Source organism: Salmo salar, chromosome 01 (genome assembly GCF_965601325.2).
Source record: "Salmo salar chromosome 01, fSalSal1, whole genome shotgun sequence".
Taxonomy (NCBI): Eukaryota; Metazoa; Chordata; class Actinopteri; order Salmoniformes; family Salmonidae; genus Salmo; species Salmo salar.
In genome coordinates, this window is record NC_138291.1 from 33,634,393 (window position 1) to 33,657,375 (window position 22,983).

The window sequence follows — 22,983 nt, forward strand, 5'->3', positions numbered from 1 at the left end:
TGTAATTGAACCCACAAATGCTGATGCTCCAGATACTCAACTAGTCTAAAGAAGACCAGTTTTATTGCTTTTTTAATTTGGACAACAGTTTTCAGCTGTGCTAACATAATTGCAAAAGGGTTTTCTAATGATCAATTTGCCTTTTAAAATTATAAACTTGGATTAGCTAACACAACATGCCATTGGAACACAGGAGTGATGGTTGCTGATAATGGGCCTCTGCACGCCTAAGTAGATATTTCATAAAAAATGTGCTGTTTCCAGCTACAATAGTCATTTACAACATTAACAATGTCTACACTGTATTTCTGATCGATTTGATGTTATTTTAATGGACAGAAAATGTGCTTTTCTTTCAAAAACAAGGACATTTCTAAGTGACCCTGAACTTTTGAACGGTAGTGTATATTACTGCCTTAATTTTTGCTGGACCCAGGAAGAATAGCTGTTGCCTTGACAGTGGCTAATGGGGATCCATAATAAACACAAATACTCTTGAAATGGTTGTTGACATGCTGAACCATCCTAGGGGTGGATTATATAAAGTTTAATGGGGTTGGGGAGGGTGTAGTAGAAGTTGGGAATTTATTTGGTTTGGAATTCTATTTCCATGGCAGTACAGTTTTGGGCAGATCATGAGTGATCGTACATTCCAGCACAGTAGGTGCCTGCATGAACTTTAAACGTTTGTTTGCGGACCGCCATGATATCGAAGAAGAAGAATGTTCGCGTACATTCTACGTGCGCGTTCACATCTGGGCGTAGGAATCTTGTGATACGTGCGTCAGCTGTCACGGGGAGAGAGAGTTAGTTGACGCACGCGCTTGTGGCTCCATGCAAACCGGCGAGTTGTTTAGACATGAAATAATCTGCAATTCTACTCGCAGGAAAGAAAGAGGTATCAACTTGTTACAGAACAATATCATACTGGACCAAGCGGATTCTGTGACCGGTTCCAGCAGGAAAGGGGCTGTTTACCGCTGCAGAAGGTGTAGGGTTTAGTTATAAAAGATTTGGTGTAGGTCAGGTGGTTGTGCCGAAGAGAGAATAGCAGGTTTCTCGGATGGAAGCTGGCTAGGGCTCGTTTTATTTCTTGTCAATTAGTAAAATAGCTAGTTTTATCTCGTCAAACACATGACAGATTGCCAGTAGTTGCTTCATAGCAAAACATAGCTAGGCCGGGTCGGCCGGTTAGCTACCGAGCTAATGACAAGATAGCTTGCTCAATAGTTATGTCGAGCAGTTTTACAAATAAAACGTCTTTGCTAAGCAGCTCTCCACAGAGCCCTGAGAATAGGGTCTCATCTGTCGGCAACAACAACAGAGACTGGGACTTGGAAAAAGATGTATTTGTATGCTGTTATGAAGAGCCTATTGGCGAAACAATGCTGGCGGGGATGCACTCGGTTCAGCCAGGTCTGGACAGGCACATGCCGCTGCTGCGAGGCCGCCACCGGGTTCCTCCGGACTGTATGATACTGGGCCTAGAGGAGGCTTACCCCGGCTGTCACAACAACCGGAGTCCTCCCGCAGCCTACCTAGACACCGGTCCTTTGGACTTCAGTGAAAATGACCGGAACGCCACCCCGGTGTTGGAAAGCAGAAAGAGGACTCGGAGCAGTAGTTCAAGGAACCGGTATAATGAGGTTGTCACAGAATTGGGACCCGAAGAAGTGCGGTGGTTTTACAAAGAGGACAAAAAAACGTGGAAGCCTTTCATTGGACACGACTCTTTGAAAATTGAGGTCATGTTCCGTAGATTCTGCGAACTGAACCCTGGAACGACCAAGCGCCAGGGTTCTTTGGGAATGGATGAAGCGTACGAGGAAGATAATGCAAGCGGGGTGGAAGCGACAACTGGGGGGTCGAACGGAGTCGAGCGAGATGGACCAGTGCCGGAGCCGAGAACTAGGGTGAATAGGGACAGGGGTTCGATGGAGAGAACGGACTCCTCAGACGGAAGAGACCTTGATTCAATAAACATCAACGTAGAGGCTGTATGTGTCAGGGGTGGGCTGTATGAGGTGGATGTCAAAGACAGAGAATGCTATCCTGTGTATTGGAATCGTAAGTATCAATAGGAAGCATTCTCTTTCCTCCTTATATACCCAGCATTCCTGTATATGTATTTTTTGCTTGCAAACCAATGTGTGGAAGAGGGTTAAAGTATTTTAGTCGACATCAACCCATGTTGCTAAGTGCTATTCATCTGCCACTGGCAAGCAAACGCATCATTGCCAGATGTTGAGTGGTGCCCATAATCTCTGGTCTTAATTCCTGCTGCGTATCTCTCCAATGAGAGGCTGCAGACTGCATGGACAAATCACTACCAGGTCACTACAGAGATTACCTTGTATACACTCATGAGATCAGAGATGGCATGGTGTCACCATCTCATTCATGCATACTATGTTATGTCTGTCTACAATATGCTTTAATGTACAAATATAGGCCACATACAGTACCTGTCAAAAGTGATATCCCAAGTACAAATACAGTAAGCACACTAAAGTAAAAACAATATATACAGTTCCATTCAAAAGTCTGACACCTACTCATTCCAGGGTTTTTCTTTATATTTACTATTTTCTACATTGTAGAATAATAGTGAAGACATCAAAATTATGCAATAACACATGGAATCACAAAGTAACCAACAAAGTGTTAAACAAATCAAAATCTATTTATATTTGCGATTATTCAAAGTATCCACCCTTTGCCTTGTCAGCTTTGCACACTTGGCATTCTCTCAGCCAGCTTCATGAGGTAGTCACCAGGAATGCGTTTCAATTAACAAGCGCGCCTTGTTAAAAGTTAATTTGTGGAATTTCTTTCCTTCTTAATGCGTTTGAGCCAATCGGTTGTGTTGTGACATGGTAGGGGTGGTCCAAATTTGATATTTTTGGTTCCAACTGCTGTGTCTTTGTGAGACGCAGAGTAGGTGAACGGATTATCGCAAATTTAGACCACCCCTACCTTGTCACAACACAACCGATTGGCTCAAACGCATTAAGAAGGAAAGAAATTCCACAAATTAACTTTAAACAAGGCACACCTGTTAAATGAAATGCATTGTCATCAAGGCAAAGGGTAGCTACTTTGAAGAATCTAAAATAACAAATATATTTGGATTTGTTTAACACTTTTTTTTAGTTACTACATGATTCCATATGTGTTATTTCATAGTGTTGATGTCTTCACTATTATTCTACAATGTAGAAAATAGTAAAAATAAAGAAAAACCCTTGAATGAGTAGGTGTGTCAACTTTTGACTGGTACTGTGTAGTCACAATCTGGAATAGGGTCAGAAACATTGCCTTTAAGCAACCTAATGAACCCAAAGTTTATTTGTGCTACCTATCACAAACCCACAAAAGTGGCCTATTATTAGTCTAGCCACCGTCCCGGGCACTGCCTCCAATGAATGCATCTGGACTGTGCCAACTAATTCATGGAGATTTACAAGAAAGTCAGCCATGGTGGTATAGCTAGTTGCTATAGAGCTCTGGATTACTTGAGCAAGCCTGCGAGATAGCCATGCATCCCTTTAGGGAAAATGAAATATCTCGCTGAGTTCGCCTGAGGCGACACAAAGTGACAGTTGGTTTACTAGGATCTTCCAGCTAGATGTTGTAGTCAGTTTGAGACTCTGACTGTTTGGGCCTGTAATATCACTGTTTGACATGCATTAGGCCTATATCTTCTCACTAGAGTCTGTTTTGTTGAGTAAGACATTTCTAAGGGTCCATTGGTATTTTCATTATCCTACATCTGTACCCTCTGTACCACATCCAATGATAAATGAAAGCTGAATACAAATGTAGGCTACTGTAAATTTCCGTAAGAGCTTTTTTCTGTCGTTGCTGCTCTATACTATAGATGGTGTGTGTTGGTTACTACCTGTTTGTAGGAACAGTCACACCCAATCTCTGTGCCAATAGATAGAAAAACACACATTACAGAATGAAGTGTTGTGGTCATGCTCTCACCAACGACTACTAATTCTAAACTAATCAGTTCTGTAATCAACTTCGCCTCCCTCCACACTCCACTGAGATTGCCAATGCCTAGCTTTATGGGGTGCCTAATTAGGCCTACCTGTTATTGCAGCCTTCACAAAGCAACTACCTAGATGTATTTGCATTTGGTGTCAGCACCACACACGCGCATAGTTGTTACCTGCTGGCTCATGCTACGTTACCAATTTTTGTCTATTGTCTAGCATTTTGTTCCCCGTCTAGCAAACAATCAAGGGGAACATTGAAAAGAAAAGTGGGGGAAAAAATGGAATGCTTTGTAAATCTCTCTAACTTCCCCCTGCTCCATTCTTTCTCCCACCCTCAGAGCAGGAGAGCATTCCTGTCATGAGGGGCCAGTGGTTCATTGACGGTACCTGGCTCCCATTGGAGGAGGATGAGAGTGACCTCATCGAGGTGGAGCACTTGACCCGTTTCCTTGGGCAGCAAATGCAGGACAGCTTCGACTCTGACTCTGTGGTGGCCAAGACAGTCGACAGCAAAGATGGTGAGAGAACACCAGGGCTTGTGGGAGATATGGTTTAGGCCTAAATAAATATTTATCAAGGTTAGGCTTATATCAAGTATATAATGCATTATTCTAAAGACGGAATACTGGTTGTCTCCAACCCTGTTCCTGGAGAGCTACAGTCTGGGCAAGCTTTTGGTCCAGAGCAGAACTGAAACGCTTGATTTCACTAACCACGTCTTGATGATTTATTGATTAGCTGAATCAGCTTGTTCTCCAGGACCAGGGTTGGATACCAGTGCTGTAGCCATGCTCTCTCACAATCTTCATCTGCAAAGTTCTGCCAGGGCAATCACTACTAACCTGACTATAATTCCAGAAAGGTACTTATCTATAGAGAACTTACAGATAATGCAGTGTGGTAGCAGCTGTCAAATGGGGTTCTCTGTAGATGGTGTCTGGGTTAGTTATGGACTCCATTAAAAATAACACCCACCTTTGCCCACCTTATCAGAACTGAAAAGTGTTGTTGGGACTCATAAACCATAACGTATTAGCTATCAGGATCTCCCTGTAGACCAGAAAGGGGAAACATACCAGATTGTCTTTATGAGGATGTTGATTATATCGTGTTAGCCCAGAGTGTGTTATAGGTAAAAGTGTATTTCTCATGCAAGGCTCAGACAGCAGTTCGTTTCAGGAATAGCTTGTTGGAGCACTCAGAAAACAAATGACAAATGGAATCTTTCAGTCAGCGATTCCCTCCTGAATGCACAGTCTTCAGCCCTGTGAAATGGCTGCTTCTTCTGTGATGAATGTGAGTGTGTGAATGACTTTCGATACCAGAGGTGTTAAATCAGTGTGTCACCAGGAGAGATTGTGTGTGTGTGTGTGAGAGAGAGGGAAAGCAAGGGAGAAGGAAAATGTCACCTGTGTGTGTGTGTGTGTGTGTGTGTGTGTGTGTGTGTGTGTGTGTGTGTAAGAGAAAATGCCACCAGTGTTGGTGTGTGTGCTGTATCTGTGTGAGAAATCATCGGACAAACCAATGCTAAGCTTGAAGACAACTTCTATCTCGAACTGAGAACAGGTGTTGCTTTCCTACCAACCAAGGCCAACGCCATCTCCTCAGTGTGTGGCACTCTGAATTGGACCATAACACAGTGTTTGCACAGTGATTAACCTCCCATTGTAAATGATCATGACTTGCTCTGACTCAGTGTTGATCAACATAAGTTTAGTCCTTGAATGGGTCCCTGATCTAGCCTCTATTTCAGACCTGTGTTCTGAATGCATCCAACAGTACAGTCTGTTCATTCATACAAGGACAGTCTCGCCCTTCAGGAGCAATATGGGACTGTATATATAGTCATGAGTAGACTGGCTGGCTACTGGAGGTTGCCTTATTGCCAATGCAATGTTCTCTCAAGCGCCTGCACGGTACTAGCTACGCCACTCAAATTTAATCACCGACAAGAACTGGTGGAAAGACAGAGGAGACTCGCTCTCTACTAATCCATGTGGGGACCAAACAATTGATTCCCATTCAAAATCCTATTTTCCCTTAAACCTAACACTAACTGTAATTCTAACCCGACTTGTAAACCTAAAGCCAAATGTCGCCACTTGTCCGAATTTCCCTTGTTTTACTACCCCTCCTCCTCCCTCTTTCTCTCACTCTCTATCTATCCCTCTTTCTCAAACGTACACAAATATAAACACACACCGAGGACACAAGTCATAATCAGTGTGTTTGAAATGGGATCAGGATTACGGCAACGGTTGTCACTTTCACGTAGGCACCCACAACCCAGCCCTTTCCAAATCCCCCTTTGAAAGCACTGCCACATCCCATAATTTCCATTTTGAGTCAACTCTTTGAGAGAATACAAAACTGTTCTGTTCTAACGCTTCACCACATTTCTTTATGAATTCATTCAAGGATTCACTTCAAAGTTATCTGTTAACACATTCTGCAAAAGTCAATGAAGTCTTGAAAATGACAGTGAGTCTATTGTACATTAGCTTACCAAATCGGATGCTCTGATCAAGGCATAACTTCCGAAACATGTTAGCCTGCCTGGACGAAAGTTAAAAGGTGCGATGAGGTGGTTTCTTTTTTGTACAGAATACAGAGAGTCTGTCTTACTTGCCAGTCTGGCTTGGAAGTTCCTCTCAGAGGAAGAAAGTACAAAGTATCACTATGAGAGTGTTTGTTGTACAGAAACCGTCATTTGGCAAAAACATTTTTGATACTGTAGGCCAGGCCTGTATGCTCAGTCGCTCGCACACATATCCACAGAGTTGCTCCATGCAGTGTGACTGAAAAGTCCCATTGGGGCTCCATGACCCTCTCACTGTGATTACATCATCTAAGGAGCAGGGTGTTAATAACAAGAGGCCCCCTGATGGCTCCCCTCAGGTTTTAGGAGGCCCGAGTAAGCTTTATGTGACGTCTTTTTGACTGTGGACACATTACACCTTTTGTTTGTCAGACCTGTTTAAACATGCACTGGCTGTGTATCACTTAGAGAGAATGTTTATGGAAGAATCCCTGGTGGATATGTGTGTACTGTGTGTCTGTTGGAGTGGTGGGTGATGGCAACAGAGAGATGTGGGTATGTGAAGGGACTGTGTACTGATGTGAGAATCTATCATACGGATGTGTTTTGAAGGCGTTTGAATCAGTAGAGAGATTTGCATGTGGGCTGGCTAGAGGCTGGGCCAGAGCTCATGACGGTGGGGTGTACTTCAGTCCGTCAGTCTCCTGGAGCGTCACGGCAAGCAAAGCCCCCCAGGCACACAGGGTCATATGTCAACAACACACACAGGCCAGAACATCACATAATGTCATGTCACAGCTAGGGCTGGGAACTGCCAGGGACCTCAATACGATATTATTAGGATACTTAGGTACAGATACGATATGTATTGCGATTCTCACAATTCTATATGTATTGTGATTCGATTTTGTGATTCAATGTTCCAAACATGTTGCTCACCATATGTCTGCTGTAGAGGGACAAGAGAGAGACATGAGGAAACGAGGTTTGATCCATCATTGAAATAAAAGTGCTGAAAACAAATTGTCACCCTATTTAAAAAGATGGACAACAAGCTATGAAGGAAAAATACTGCAGTTAGTGAATAGGCTGCAGGTACAGCCAACTAGCAAAATAAATTATATTGCGATATTGTCAAAGCGATACGATATATTGTCAAAAGTAATATCTCTATGTAACTGTATAGATTGTTTTCCCTCCATCACTAGTCACAGCTCTAGTCTACAACCCAGGACAATCGTCATGGCACACTGACATTTTACATTTAGCATATGTATTCGCTAAGCTTTCAATAGCTAGAAGGCCTATCATTCAAAATACTTTTTTTTTTTTTTTTCTTAATCTTAAGAGTTTGACACAGTTTAGTAGTGTAATGCATTTTTATGTTTATTTGAAGGCTGAATACCTCAGGCTGTATGTTGCTATGTGGGTGTGTGGGTGGCTGGATACACTTGATGGAGAATAGCATGGATGTGATGTGATTGACCAGATACTGTAGCATTCTGTTGTGCTGGTCTTTTCCCTGGCCAATTAAATCCAAAGCTCCCAGCGGAGTAGACAAGCTCTTAACCAATATGACATTTGAAATGTCATTCCATTTGAGAGGTTTATGGTGCTCTCTCTTAAACAGAGAAATCCATACCAATGGACCTTTTGATTCAAGATGTAGGCCAAAACAAGTTCAGCGCAGGCCATGTCAAAATGTAATCTACTCCATAACACTGCCGTTTTGTCTCCAATTGTCAACATCCAGAAATGTACCGCAATGAAACCCTAAGCCCAAGATTAGCCTTTAATCACGGCCACACAAGCCAACTTCAGTTCAGAAAACAAGTCAGATATATTAATGCTGCATTAGTAGTAATTTAAATGATACTGTAATATACTTCATTAAGGACATCCCCAGACAGTAAGTTGTTAAGCAGGATGAACCTATTTGTTTCCAGCCACTGTTGTGATGTGGTCCCAGACCCTCAGAGGGTGGCGTTTCTCTCTTTCTATATAACAATCTTTCTCTCTTTCTCCCTAACTGTCTCTCTTTATTTGTCATTCTCTCTCTCTCTCCCCCCCGTCTCTCTTGGTCTCCCTCTTTCCATCTATGTCTTCCCCTCTCCCAGCCTGTCCTGACAACACTTGTACAATCAGCAGGTTTCGCCCAATCCCAGCCCAGCTGAGGAAAGCACTGCTGTCATTTGCAAGTCTGATCTCTTGGTCCTAACCCCCACTCAAATGGTACAATTATAGCCCTATCCGGAATGGAGATCCACATTCATTTGGTAATCAAATGCCTGAAAGGATAGGAGACATCTCAATACCATATCCACACCCATAGTAATTCTGCTTGACTGATTATGATACTATTTACATTCCAATACACCAACGTCATCCTAAAGTCTTATTATTATCCAGATACAACTCCCCGTTGACAACTTGCTTGCGCCTGGGTATTCTTGATGGACCGATCACAGCCTATTTATAGCTGTGAGTAAATGTGAAATATGGAAGCAGTCACAGCACAGCATAATACCTTTATGGCCAGCTGAGCTCCCAGCTCAGGGTTCTTCTGGTTTAATATGAACACCCTCATGTTCACTAACACACGTTAAACATAAACCCACTTCAATCAGCTAAGGCCATTCCTCCCCTCCAACAGTAAGGTCCACAAACAGAGCTCTGCCACAGGGCAAGGCCTAGGTCATGTTATCGGTCATGTTATCTGGGTCAGTGTGACAGTGGTAACTGTTCCTTTTAGGTCAGGGCTCAGACGGATTCCCAATGTCCTTGTCACTGCACAGTCTGACTGCAGCCATAGGCTATGTGATGACATCAAGTCTGACACAATGGTCTAATGGAAGGACATTTCTCTAAATGAAACCCTGGTTGCTTGATAGCTGTGAGAGAGAGAGCAAGAATTACTGTATGGCCAGTGTGTGGGAAGGAGTGAGCAGTTGCTTGGACTTTAGGAAATATCTTGGAGGGCAACTTCCTCCTCTCTGTTCTCAGAAATGGTTCTCGCCTCTGTTCTCAGGAATGGCTATCCTTCCCTGAAGTTTTTCTAACCCACTAAAATAATTTAGCTCTTTTGTTTTTTTAGACTGAAAACATGAGCAAGGGGGAAAAAAGCTGTAAGGCAGGCTACTTCTAAGAAACCTCTCTGTAGGCAGCCCACTCACTTTTGGATCGTTGTGAAATCCTCTTAAAATATTACGCTGTTAAGTCTGGCTTTTACTTTGATAGCCCGCCAACATTTTTTCAGGAACATACTTTTAAATTTGATGTTGGAATGTTGTTTTGCAATTTGTACTCAACCTGTTTGACAAGATGAATGACAGCTATCTGGCTGAATGTACTATACCACCATGTATTCCTCTTATCACTCTGAATATGTTATGTCGTATATCACTGTCATGTAGCCTCCATTGACCAACCATTTGGTCAGAGGTAAACAGTCGTCATTGTCATGTTTGAAAATGATTTTATACAAAACTATCTGTTCATTACCAGCACATGATATAGTCCACACTGAGTACCCTAAAGGCAGTAAAACAAGAATAAGGTTCAGGTGCTACCTCAGTCATCTTGGGCATATGTCAAACAGCGCTGCAAATGAGTTTCAATGGTCCCTATCAGCTCAAGATTGTGTGCAACAGCACATATTGACATGTTAATTAAGCCACCAAAATGAAGAGCCATGTTCATATAGACATAGGGACAGGTTTTATTTGAATGAAGAACTTTGCTTGTCAGTTGATTGAAGCTAATGAAATTTAACAAAATGTATTACTGGTTAGGCTATATGCTTCAAACTTTTCCAAATTATTTTTTTAATCACTTTTGAACTTTTACTAATGCACATTTCGGTGACATTTTCTGATGTGAATACTAGTCAACAGCTTCTAACCAACAGCTGTACTATATACCCACCCAGGGTGGCTACCTGATACCAGCGCTGCTTGACAAATGCCCTCCAGTCTAACAGTGATGGCAGTGGGTAGCCCTTTGTGACAAAACACCAAAGTCATGTCCTTCACTCACTCTCTCTTGGTTGTTAGTTCTCTCCCACCTGCCCCCTTTCTACCTCCCCTTTCTTTTCAAATGGAGTGGATATCAACCGAGTGCTACAACTAAATGTCTCAAGCGCAAGCGCTGCTCAGGTACTGTAACGCCAGCCTTTTTTTATCTCCTACATTATATCTGCTATACTCCCTCTTTCCTCTAGATCTTAGGTCTTGATTGAACTAGATCTTCGCTCACCCCTTTGAGCTCTCCCTAGAACTAAGTCCAGTTAGACAACGTCAACCCGCTCTAGTAGAACTGGATCTAGATTAGACGACGACTCACTCCTTTAGTTTAAACTGGGCCTAGTCATTAGAATGCCTCCCTTCCTGTGTCCCAGAGTATGTCACTATTACTGCTGCTGCTTTCTGGACTTTTGGATGATACCTGCAAGTCTTGCTCCGGTCTGTCTGTTAGTGGTGGTAGAGCTAAGTAAGTGGAGAGTCAGTTAGCTAGTAACATCTTTCCAGGCTCTCTAAATCCAAATAGGAAAACGAAGGATCTGAGCTCAATAAGCTGGTTCTCCAAAAAGCCTCCCCTTCTCCGCCTCCCCTTCCCTCCAGCGGCTTGATCACATCTTAATGAACGTCCCGTATCACCACCACAGCTCTGAAGAGAATGAACAAAGCTCTCGTTTAGAGGCAACAGAGGCACCATTCAGGCCCACATAGCACACTGTGCTCTGCAAGCTGCACTATAAGCTCCAGCATTGCCTCAATGGATGGAATAACTGCTCCTTTATTGCTGGCGATAGGAGTCTATACACTATCTGCAGCACCGTAGGGCAGGGGTTAGCAACTAGATTCAGTGACAATTTTTGTCGGGGGGGGGGTGTGGTCGGCAGGCCACAAAATAATTATAATAATTTTGTACACTGCACACCACAACTAAGTCCAAAAAAAGAACTATTTCATACCTTGATTACATTGAGACATCATGTCTCTTTTTATTCGTAGGAGTACTTGGGAACAGATTTCCTTAATTAAACACATTTTTAGCTGACTTTATGGCGATTTGTCTTTAGACCAAAAACTAAAATCCCCCCTTTTTATAAAGAGCTTTGGGGGGGCCAAAAAAAGATCAGTTTTCGCCAACTGTTGCTGACCCCTGCCCTAGGGCCAATCTAATTCAGTACTGGGTTGCATTCAGCAGGCACGAAACGTTCTCTACCATTTTGGGGTTAATGAATGTGACCCTAGTGTCCTAGCATTGAGAGTAGTACTCCCTCTGTGGCTCTCTACATGGTGTGGAACCCTTCAGAGGCTAGGAACATATCTAAGATGTTTGGCAGACCCTAGTTAGGTGTTGCCTGTAATTGTCACACTAATTCTCCCATGCCAATTAAAAGAGACAATACTGCTCTGAGCTAGCATCCTAACAATAACACTGTATAAACATAACAGTAATTCATTTGAGGAAAGGAGCTTTGCCTTGGTTTAGTGGCATAATTCCCTATCTCAGGAACAAAGCTACAAGAGGCTCTCTCTCGCTCTGTTTCTCTCTCTCTCTCTCTGTCTTACCTCTCTCACTCTAGTTCTAGCTCTTGGTCTCTCACACGGTCTCTAAATCTATCTACAACTTTTTCTCCCTCTTCCCTCATCCTCTCTTGCTCTCCGGGGCATAGTTGGAAAGCCTCCCATGTAAACCTCTTAACCTCTGTGTGGCTGACTGTTAGATCCTCTGGTGTGCTTTGATCCAGGCCTCCCCCTCTTCCCCTCACTGGCTTGTCTGCTCTGCCCTGGGCTCCCCTGTAAAACAGGATGCTGTCTCTGAGAAGCTTGTCCATCTCATTTCCCTTCTCATTTGGCAACATGAGCACGTTCCCCATTCCCCACCCAGTCAGCCATGATTTATTTATTCCTATGGCTGGCTAATGGGTAAGACTGAGTACCTGCTGCCTCCTCAAGACATCCCGTTTTACAGTGGACTCAGAGTAGGTGTAAGCTAAGTGGTGAGGTTCTTTCCCTACTGTACTTCTCCGATCATTAGAACAGATCATTCTATCCCTGCTGCCTGCCGCCGCTTCTGTAGAGTACTGTAGTAAGATGATGTACAGTAGTGTGGTATAGTGCTGCTTGTCAATTCCATATAAATTCACCTCCTGATTTGGCTGAATTGAAGTGGAATTGAGCCCAACCTTGGTGTGATACTTGTTGTGAAGCATGCTTGTTATCCCAAGTGATTTCCAATGATAAATGAAAACATGCTACTCTAACCCGGTGAAAAGTTCTGCAATACTGACAAATCTTTACCCTCAGGTCTTCGAATGCAATAGATTCTTATGACCATCGACTGGTGTGAGTTTTCTTTTTACTTTGTCTAAAGCTGTTTGGTTGGGATTCAGTCCCATCCCTTCTACACATCCCTCTCTTAAGCCCCAATGGGTTACCTCTCCTAAATGAAACCAATTCCACGCGGTCCGCCATCTATCACAGCTTCTTCTTCATGGGTTAAGTCCTGAGCTCCTGCTTGTCATTCCATTAAGCCGTTTTGGATCATCAGGACTCTGAGGGTCCCTGAATGGAGACTGATCAACTGGAGCATCTATGACTGCTCCTCAATCCTCACCGCGCTGATGAGATTAGAACAGGGACGTCCTGCTTTACCCCTCCACGTGACTCTCACAAAGACACTGTTCTATTCCCCGCTGGTGGTTCTACAACACTTCTCAGATGCCTCCAATTAGGAGGTGGAAAGGAGGAGAGAAAGAGGGGGAAGGAAGGGAAGAAGGTGATTTGATGCTTTGATGTCCCCTACTCTGTAGATTGTACTGCATTAGGTAAGAGTTTTCTGAACACCTGCTGAGTGTTTTCAGAGCATTAACAAGCTAATGCACCAGCAGTAATCTGGACACAATCTGAGGAAGCGAGCGCTCTGGACAGTGTGATACCGGTGTGATGCTCATGCCAAGGCCCCCCCCCCATGCCAAGTCTCACTCTCACACATGATTAGTCCTGTGCAAGTACAAAGCACAAAAATTACAAATACTATTTTGCCCAAAACATACAGTTCCCGTCAAAGGTTTGGACACACCTACTCATTCAAGGGTTTTTCTTTTATTCTACAATGTAGCACATAGTAAAAATATAGTGAAGACATCAAAACTATGAAATAACACATACGGAATCGTGTAGTAACCAAAGAAGTGTTAAACAAATCAAAACATATTTTATATTTGAGATTCTTCAAAGTAGCCACCCTTTGCCTTGATGACAGCTTTGCAAACTTTTGGCATTCTCTCAACCAGCTTCACCTGTAATGTTTTCCAACAGTCTTGAAGGAGTTCCTGCATATGCTGAGCACTTGTTAGCTGCTTTTCCTTCACTCTGCGGTCCAACTCATCCCAAACCATCTCAGTTGGGTTGAGGTCGGGTGATTGTGGAGGCCAGGTCATCTGATGCAACATTCCTTCACTCTCCTTCTTGGTCAAATAGCCCTTACACAGCCTGTAGGTGTGTTGGGTCATTGTCCTGTTGAAAAACAAATGATAGTCCCACTAAGCGCAAACCAGATGGGATGTCGTATTGCTGCAGAATGCTGTGGTAGCCATGCTGGTTAAGTGTGCTTTTAAATTCGAAATAAATCACTGACAGTGTCACCAGCAAAGCACCATCACACCACCTCCTTGCTTCACGGTGGGAACCACACATGTGGAGATCATCCGTTCACCTTCTCTGCGTTTCACAAAGACACGGCGGTTGGAACCAAAAATCTAAAATTTGGACTCATCAGACCAAAGGACAAATTTCCACCGGTCTAATGTCCATTGCTTGTGTTTCTTGCCCCAAGCAAGTCTCTTCTTCTTATTGGTGTCCTTTAGGAGTAGTATCTTTGCAGTAATTCGACCATGAAGGCTTGAGTCACGCAGTCTCCTCTGAACAGTTGATGTTGAGATACTTCAGAGTTCAAGTAGCAGACACATTTATTTGGGCTGAAATCTGAGGTGCAGTTAACTCTAATGAACTTATCCTTTGCAGCAGAGGTAACTCTGGGTCTTCCTTTCCTGTGGCGGTCCTCCTGAGAGCCAGTTTAATCATAGCACTTGATGGTTTTTGGGACTGCACTTTCAAAGTTCTTGAAATGTTCCAGATTGACTGACCTTCATGTCTTAAAGTAATGATGGACTGTTGTTTCTCTTTGCTTATTTGAGCTGTTCTTGCCATAATATGGACTTGGTCTTTTACCAAATAGGGCTATCTTCTGTATACCACCCCTACCTTGTCACAGCACAACTGATTGGCTCAAACGCATTTAACAAGGTACTCCTTTTATTTTAAATGCATTCCAGATGACTACCTTATGAAGCTGGTTGAGAGAATGTCAAGAATGTGCAAAGCTGTCATCAAGGCAAAGGGTGACTACTTTGATTTGTTTAACACTTTTTTGGTTACTACCTGATTCCGTATGTTATTTCATATTTTTTATGTCATTTGTTTGACCTTTTATTTAACTAGGCAAGTCATTTAAAAACACATCTTATTTTCAATGACGGCCTAGGAACAGTGGGTTAACTGCCTTGTTCAGGGGCAGAACAACAGATTTTTACCTTGTCAGCTCAGGGATTCGATCTTGCAACCTTTCGGTTACTAGTCCAACGCTCTAACCACTAGGCTACCTGCAGCTACATTGTATTATTCTACAATGTAGGAAATAGTAAAAAGAAAAACCCTTGAATGAGTAGGTGTCCAAACTTTTGATATTTGTTTAACCCTTTAGTATGTGTACTTTACTGTATTTGTACTTGGGATATCACTTTTCAACAGTACAAGTAAAAACAATCGCTGGAGGATGTCTTTAATGTCCACCTCTTCTAGGAATCCTTTTGTCCTGGACATTTTAACACTGTCCTTTTAATCCCTCCTGATTCTCTCTATGCACCCCAGGGTTTGGTCTGGACCAATACCAAAGTACCTGGACACCTCTTCACGTACTGTACCATACAGTGAATCTGAAGTGGCAATCAAACCTCAATGTGACCGGCTCAACCCAGTCAACCAGTTTTCATTTATCGTTCATGTTTTCACTCTTACTTGCCCTGTTGCTGTTGCCCGCTAAGATTATGAGGCTGAAATCTAATCTAGTTCTCTGTATGATCTGCACAACCTGAGTGTAGCCCATCCACATTGGTGATTGAGCTTACCATAGAGACCTAATTGGGAATTGTGTGGTACAATATTATTTCACATAATCTACTGTACACATTCAATGACATCCAAGCAACCAATGGGCGGGCAACAGTTGAAATATGCAGACTTTGTGAACCTTTGTGCTTCTTCAATATGTGTTTTTCTGGTTCTCTAGTGACCCCCTGCAGATCAATGCCCTAGTCTGTATTTGATCGAGCACTAGACTACACCAAACTTTCTCCTTGTTAAGTTGTAACATGAGGAATTTGTAATCACAATTTTGATGAGTGTATTTTCTGTCTTTCCCCCTGCATTTGTTCATTGTTCCTCTTGTCATTTTTCTGCTTGCTCTCACATCTCATTCCCCCCTTCCTTGCTTTCTAATTTTTCCATCCCTCCATTTTTCCCCTTCCTCCCTTTCCTACTTCTCCATCCCTCTTCTTCCTCTGCAGCTGTCCACAGTTTGAAATTGAGTCGGACCCACGTGGACTGGCACAGTGTGGACGAGGTCTACCTCTACAGCGATGCCACCACCTCCAAGATCGCCCGCACTGTCACCCAGAAACTGGGCTTCTCCAAAGGTTAGAGGTCACTGACTGCCCACTCTTCTGTTGAACCCTTCCTCCCCTTCCCCACCCCAATATCAAGTCAAGTGAAGATGAAGAGGTGGATCTGGCATGAGTTCTCAATCTCCTCTGACACACAAACCCACTACCGCTGGAAATCTCCTTAAGGCTGTGCCGGCCAGCCAGCAAGCAGATAATCCTATTTGCCTATTGTGTAGAGCAGGTGTTCTCAAAGTGAGGGTACTGTAGGGGTCCGCAGCCAGATCAAAAATGAAAGGGACAAGGGATCCGTGGAAAATGTTTAGAGGGTGTAATACAATAAAATATTATTCTACAATGTATGTTTTTAACCCTGGGCAACTTGGGCCTGGGAGGCTAACGGATATTGGTATCCACAGTACCCTGTCAGGGTACAACTCAATACTTTCCCTATTCCCCCTATTTATATACACAATCGGTCAAAAGTTTTAGTACACCCCCATTGTTCCAGTTTTTATAGAACTTTAAGCAATTCAAGTCCAGTGAATAACCTGAAATGGTACAAAGGTAAGCGGTAAACTGCAAGGGGTAAAAAAAAAGTTTCAGTTACCAAAAACTGAAATTATGTACAATTCAGAGTAAAAAAAAGAATTTTTCAGGGAACAAGCAATGGGTTAACAACTTACAGCTGTTCTGCAGCAATGAATTAAATTAAGCCTTGAAAGTTGATGCTAACAATTCCTGCAGGTGTCCCAATTTATGTTGATTACTTACAAAACCCTCTGTCTGTATAAAATCAGTGTTGGAACAGACTGTTACTACACCCTCTTAAGCATTATTTTGACAGTATTGTACTGCAGGAAGTAGTATATTGCTATCATAAAAAAGGAAGGAAGGAAGACAGACAGATAATTATAACCCTTTAAAAGTGTGGGTCTTTCCTTTAGATAAATTGCAAAGAAGCCAAGGTGTCAGTGAGTACAATTTCCTAGACCATCAAAAGGCACTTGAAAACTGGAGGAAACTCTGACCGGAAGAGACCTGGCAGACCCAAAACCACAACAGAATCAGAAGACAAGTTTCTGAGAGTCAACAGCTTGCGTGATAGGTGGCTCACAGGACAACCGCTTCAAGCACAGCTTAACACTGGTCGAAGTTACAACTGTGAAGAGAAGACTTCAAGCTGCAGGTTTGACAGGTCGAGTGGCAGTAAGAAAGCCATTGCTAAGATGGCAAAATAAGAAAAAGAGGCTTGACTGGGCCATGAAGCACCACCAGTGGACTACTGAAGACTGGAAGGTCTTATGGACCGATGAATCAAAATTGGAAATCTTCAGTTCATCACGCAGGGTTTTTGTACGCCGTTGAGTAGGCGAAAGGATGGTTCCTCAGTGTGTTAAACCAACTGTCAAACATGGAGGAGGAAGCGTGATGGTCTTTTGCTGGACCCAGAGTCGGCGACTTGAACAGAGTAAGTGGCACCATGAACCAAAACGGCTTCCACAGAATTTTGCAGCGCCATGCAATACCCTCTGGTGTACGCCAAGTTGGTCAGGGGTTCATCCTACTGCAAGAAATACCCCAAAACATAGCCTGGAGGTATGTCAGAACTACCGTAGATGAAAATAAGACGGTAGGCTTCAAATCATGGAATGGCCAGCACAGTCTCCAGACTTAAACCCCATCGAGCTGGTTTGGGATGCACTGGGCGGAAGGGTGAAAGCAAAGCAACCTACAAGGGCACACGTTTTGTGGTAACATCTTCAACAGTGTTGGGAAGAACTTTCTAAACAATATTTGATTTCCATTGTAAAAAGAATGCTATGAGTGTGTTTGGCTGTTATGTCTGCAAAAGGTGGCTACTTTGAATCAAAAGTAGATTTACATTTTGTTAAACAGAACAATTCCATTATTTATGTTTTGTCTCCAATTGTTTATTTGTTCTATACTTTAATTTTAAAGTACATTAAACTGTGTGAATTTCAATAAAAACTGGAAAAATGTAGGCATTCTAAAACTTTTGACCTGTAGATAGATAGATAGATAGATAGATAGATATACACACACACACACACACACACACACACACACACACACACACACACACACACACACACACACACACACACACACACACACACACACTACTGTTTGGGGTCACTTAGAAATGTCCTTGTTTTCCATGAAATGAGTTGCAAAATTAATCGTAAACATAGTCAAGATGTTGACAAGGTTATAAATGATGTTTATTAATTGAAAAAGTCATTGTGTCCTTCAAATTTTGCTTTTGTCAAAGAATCCTCCATTTGCAGCAGTTACAGCCTTGCAGACCTTTGGCATTCTAGTTGTCAAAGTAATCTGAAGAGATTTCACCCCATGCTTCCAGTTCGGAAAAAAAAAGAAATGTATGAAATGTATGCATTCACTACTGTAAGTCGCTCTGGATAAGAGCGTGTGCCAAATGACTAAAATGTAAAAAATGTGAAGCACCTCCCGCAAGTTGGATTGGCTTGATGGGCCCTTCTTACGTACCATACAGTCAAGCTGCTCCCACAATAGCTCAATAGGGTTGAGATCCGGTGACTGCTGGCCACTCCATTATAGACAGAATACCAGCTGACTGCTTCTTCCCTAAATAGTTATTGCATAGTTTGGAGCTGTGCTTTGGGTCATTGTCCTGTTGTAGGAGGACATTTCTCAAAATAGACACTAATGTACTTGTCCTCTTGCTCAGTTGTGCACCGGGGCCTCCCACTCTTTCTATTCTGTTTAGAGCCAGTTTGCTTTTTTCTGTGAAGGGAGTAGTACACAGCATTGTACGAGCTCTTCAGTTTCTTGGCAATTTCTCGCATGGAATAGCCTTCATTTCTCAGAACAAGAATAGACTGACGAGTTTCAGGAGAAAGTTATTTGTTTCTGGCCATTTTGAGCCTGTAATCAAACCCACAAATGCTGATGCTCCAGATACTCAACTAGTCTAAAGGCCAGTTTTATTGCTTCTTTAATCAGAACAACGTTTTTCAGCTATGCTAACATAATTGTAAAAGGGTTTTCTAATGATCAATTAGCCTTTTAAAATTATGAACTTGGATTAGCTAACACAACATGCCATTGGAACACAGGAGTGATGGTTGCTGGTAATGGGCCTCTGTACGCCTATGTAGATATTACATAAAAAAATTAGCTGTTTCCAGCTACAATAGTCATTTACAACATTAACAATGTCTACACTCTTTCTGATCAATTTGGTGTGATTTTAATGGACAAAAAAATGTATATTTATTTTCTTCATAAACGCACTACAATTTTAAGCTTTAAAACTGCAATGTTTTCTCTTTGCCTTGTGGCAAAATGTGTAGAATTGCAGGATATTAGCTTTAAAGCCGCAACAACAAAAAATCTCTGCCCCGTGACAAAATGTGGGCCTTTTCAATTGTTCGTTCCCAGGGCCGAGACTTGGTTTGTCCAGCCATGCACTGCCGATGTCATAGTAAAACTTCTTGTATGCTATTTGTTTTATATCACTCGAGTTGTGTTCTGATTATGAGGGGGTCCCTGATGAATTTACTATCAGAAAAGGGAGTCCCGACCCCAAATAGTTTGAGAACCCTGGTGTAGAACAGTGTTAGCACAGGAAGCCAGCCACACATGCAGCCTGAGCCACAGACACAGCGGGAAGCTTCCAGTATCCTACTGCCCCTGTAAACTCAGTCACCTTATTGCTACTTTCAGATACAGGATGGCCTAGGATGTTCATCACCATAACTGTATGCATGTTGTGTGGTCATTTCATTGTGGCCTCTGTGAAATGTCATTTCACGGTTTGAGTCTATCAAGCCTTAATCATGAATCAAGACTTTACTAATGTTGAACAAACGCTGATGAGCATAACATTGTTTACCCAACAAATGCAATGTGCAGCCACCCAGTATGTTGATATTTTCCTGACACTGTCCCTCTCTCCACCGCCTGTTCACCCTCTCCATCCCCTGTCCCCTCTGTAGCCTCCAGCAGTGGTACACGGCTCCACCGGGGCTATGTGGAGGAGGCCTCCTTGGAGGACAAGCCCCCCCAGACCACACACGTCGTCTTTGTGGTCCACGGCATTGGACAGAAGATGGACACAGGACGCATCATCAAGAACACTGGCATGTGAGTGCTCTCTCATTCACTGTGTGCATGTTATAGTTATTCTACTGGGCGACATGGTGCTGCCAACATCGTGGAGGGTCATGTGTTGAACTCTGTATATCTATGGCTCTGAGGTAACATAGTATGCATCCCAAATTGCCCTATTCACCCTGGTCAAAAGTAGTGCGCTATAAAGGGAATAGTGTGCCATTTGAGACATAGCCATGTTGATTTTTCTACTGTGTGTGGAGAGACTGGGCCAGTTTGATCTACTGTGGGATGATGTAGCTACATGCACTGCTGTCTGCTGATCGGGTGGCATGAAGCCTCAGCCCACACACGTCTTGATGTGTGTTCCTATGGAGATGTGAATCGGTATGGAATGTACCACAAAGTGTTTGTCTGAGAACATGTTCACACACGTGTGTTTGAGAATGCACACCTGTCTTAATGTGGATGTGTCCTGTTCCTGTCCTAGATCTTATTCGTTCATAATTTGATCGATTGCCCCAGCGCTTGACTTAGACTGAAATAGGTGCCTATACTTATTTTGGGTGCCAGTACTGTTTAGGTGCAGGAGCGCCACAAAACCTTTCAGCTAATATGTTATGTTATAAGAGTAACAGGAGCACAAGCAGTAGAACATTTGACGTGCCGTACTCAGCTCCGGTGAGCTCCTGCCCAAGTCAACAACTGGATTACCCTCATTGGTGTCCTTCTATGAGACGTTTATCATGAACAACTGTCAGACTGGTTAGGGCGCAACTTTCACACAATTGCACCGTCATGATGTTCACCAGATGCTATCTTAGGAATGCAAGTTATTATCAGTGTATTATGTTAAAGCTGCATTATGTGAACCATTTCCTCATTGAACTTAACAGGTAGGTAAGAAAGTAGGTACACCCATGGGTGTCCTTCCCTCCACCACACTGGCCATTTATCATTAAGACATGCCTAGGCATTTTGTATTGTGACTGCCTGCTCCAAGTAGTCCACCAAGACCAGACGTCATCATCAGTGGTGTAGTGCTACTTTTTACGTGAGGGAGCATCAACAAAATGATTAAATAAAGCGTCATAATTTCCTAAATCAAAGTTTGTACCGACAGATGTAGCCTATTCAATATATCATTCTATAGAATAGAATTCTATATCATTTATAGAATATGCATATAATGCATCCTCCAATTGCAATCTCTGCCTATACCAGAGGGTGGCAGAGTCAGGGGCGGTTCTGGGGGGGGGGGGGGTGGGGCAGTGCCCCTGTGATGACAATTTTGGACCCCCTTGTGGCCCCCCCTAAATGTGGAGTATGAAATAATTTTTACATACATTTTTGCTATCGTTCTTTTTTTACATCCGTTATTAGACAGTGGCAACGCGGAACACTAATGATTATGAACATGGTCTTTTGCCTGCTAATGCCTGCAATGCAGTGAAGAAAACGATATGACAACAATAACGTCTAATGTAACTGGCCCCTCTAACAGTACAACTGGCCCCAGCTTGGCCCCCCCCAGTTGAAATGGTCTAGAACCGCCACTGGCTAGAGTACTAATTTACTCAAAAGTATCCCTCTTAAGAAACTACTCGAGTAAGAGTATTTTTTTTTATACATTTCATTGGTCAAAGGGTCGTGAAACAGTTGCAGACATAAAAGGGAACCAATAGTATAAATTCTTGTAAAACCCTAACATTTTAAATCGCATTTTGAGTGACAACGTTTTAATCTGACAGCGACAATATACAGTGCCTTCAGAAAATATTCATACCCCTTGACTTAGTCCACATTTTGTTGTGTTACAGCCTAAATTCAAAATTGATTTGTTCTCATCCATCTACACACAATACCCCATAATGACAAAGTGAAAACATGTCCCAATAAATTGACAAATTTATTGAAAATGATATATTTCTAAGTATTCACACCCCCTGAGTCAATTATGTTGTGACTCTTTCTGGGTAAGTCTCTAAGAGCTTTGCACAACTGGATTGTACAATATTTGGAAATTATTTAAAAACATTATTCAAGCTCTGTCAAGTTGGTTGTTGATCATTGCTTGACAGCCATTTTCAAGTTTTGGCATAGATTTTCTAGCCAATTTAAGTCAACTGTAAATAGGCCACATTCATTGTCGTCTTGGTAAGCAACCCCAGTGTATATTTGGCTTTGTGTTTTAGGTTATTGTCCTGCTGAAAGGTGAATTTGTCTCCCAGTGTCTGTTGGAAATCAGACTGAACCAGGTTTTCCTCTAGGATTTTTTACTGCACTTAGTTCTATTCAGTTTCTGTTTATCCTGAAAAACTCCTTAGTACTTGCCGATGACAAGCATGCCCATAACCTGATGGAGCCACCACCATGCTTGAATATATGAGTGGTACTCAGTGATGTTTTTGTTGTGTTGGATTTGCCCCAAACACAATGCTTTAGAATTTTTTTTTTTTTTACAGATTTACTTTAGTGCTTTATTGCAAATAGGATGCTTGTTTTGGAATACTTTTATTCTGTACAGGCTTCCTTCTTTGCACTATGATTTAGGTTAATATTGTGGGGTAACTACAACGTTGTTACATCCT

General features: G+C 42.6%; 1 protein-coding gene across 2 annotated transcripts in view; it reads left to right on the top strand.

Annotated features, from left to right (window-relative positions):
• Positions 1 to 794: 794 nt before the first annotated feature.
• The window catches only part of ddhd1a (DDHD domain containing 1a), a 47,018-nt gene continuing 24,829 nt past the window's right edge, over positions 795 to 22,983 (top strand). Inside the window, exons 1-5 of one of the 2 annotated variants that reach the window (XM_014193950.3) lie at positions 795 to 2,067; positions 4,346 to 4,525; positions 10,599 to 10,700; positions 16,181 to 16,309; positions 20,278 to 20,425. In XM_014193950.3, the coding sequence (XP_014049425.3) occupies positions 1,233 to 2,067; positions 4,346 to 4,525; positions 10,599 to 10,700; positions 16,181 to 16,309; positions 20,278 to 20,425 (1,394 nt within the window). In that variant the 5' untranslated portion in view covers positions 795 to 1,232. The remainder of the gene's footprint in view (positions 2,068 to 4,345; positions 4,526 to 10,598; positions 10,701 to 16,180; positions 16,310 to 20,277; positions 20,426 to 22,983) is intronic. The other variant, XM_014193958.3, reaches the window with a different exon arrangement.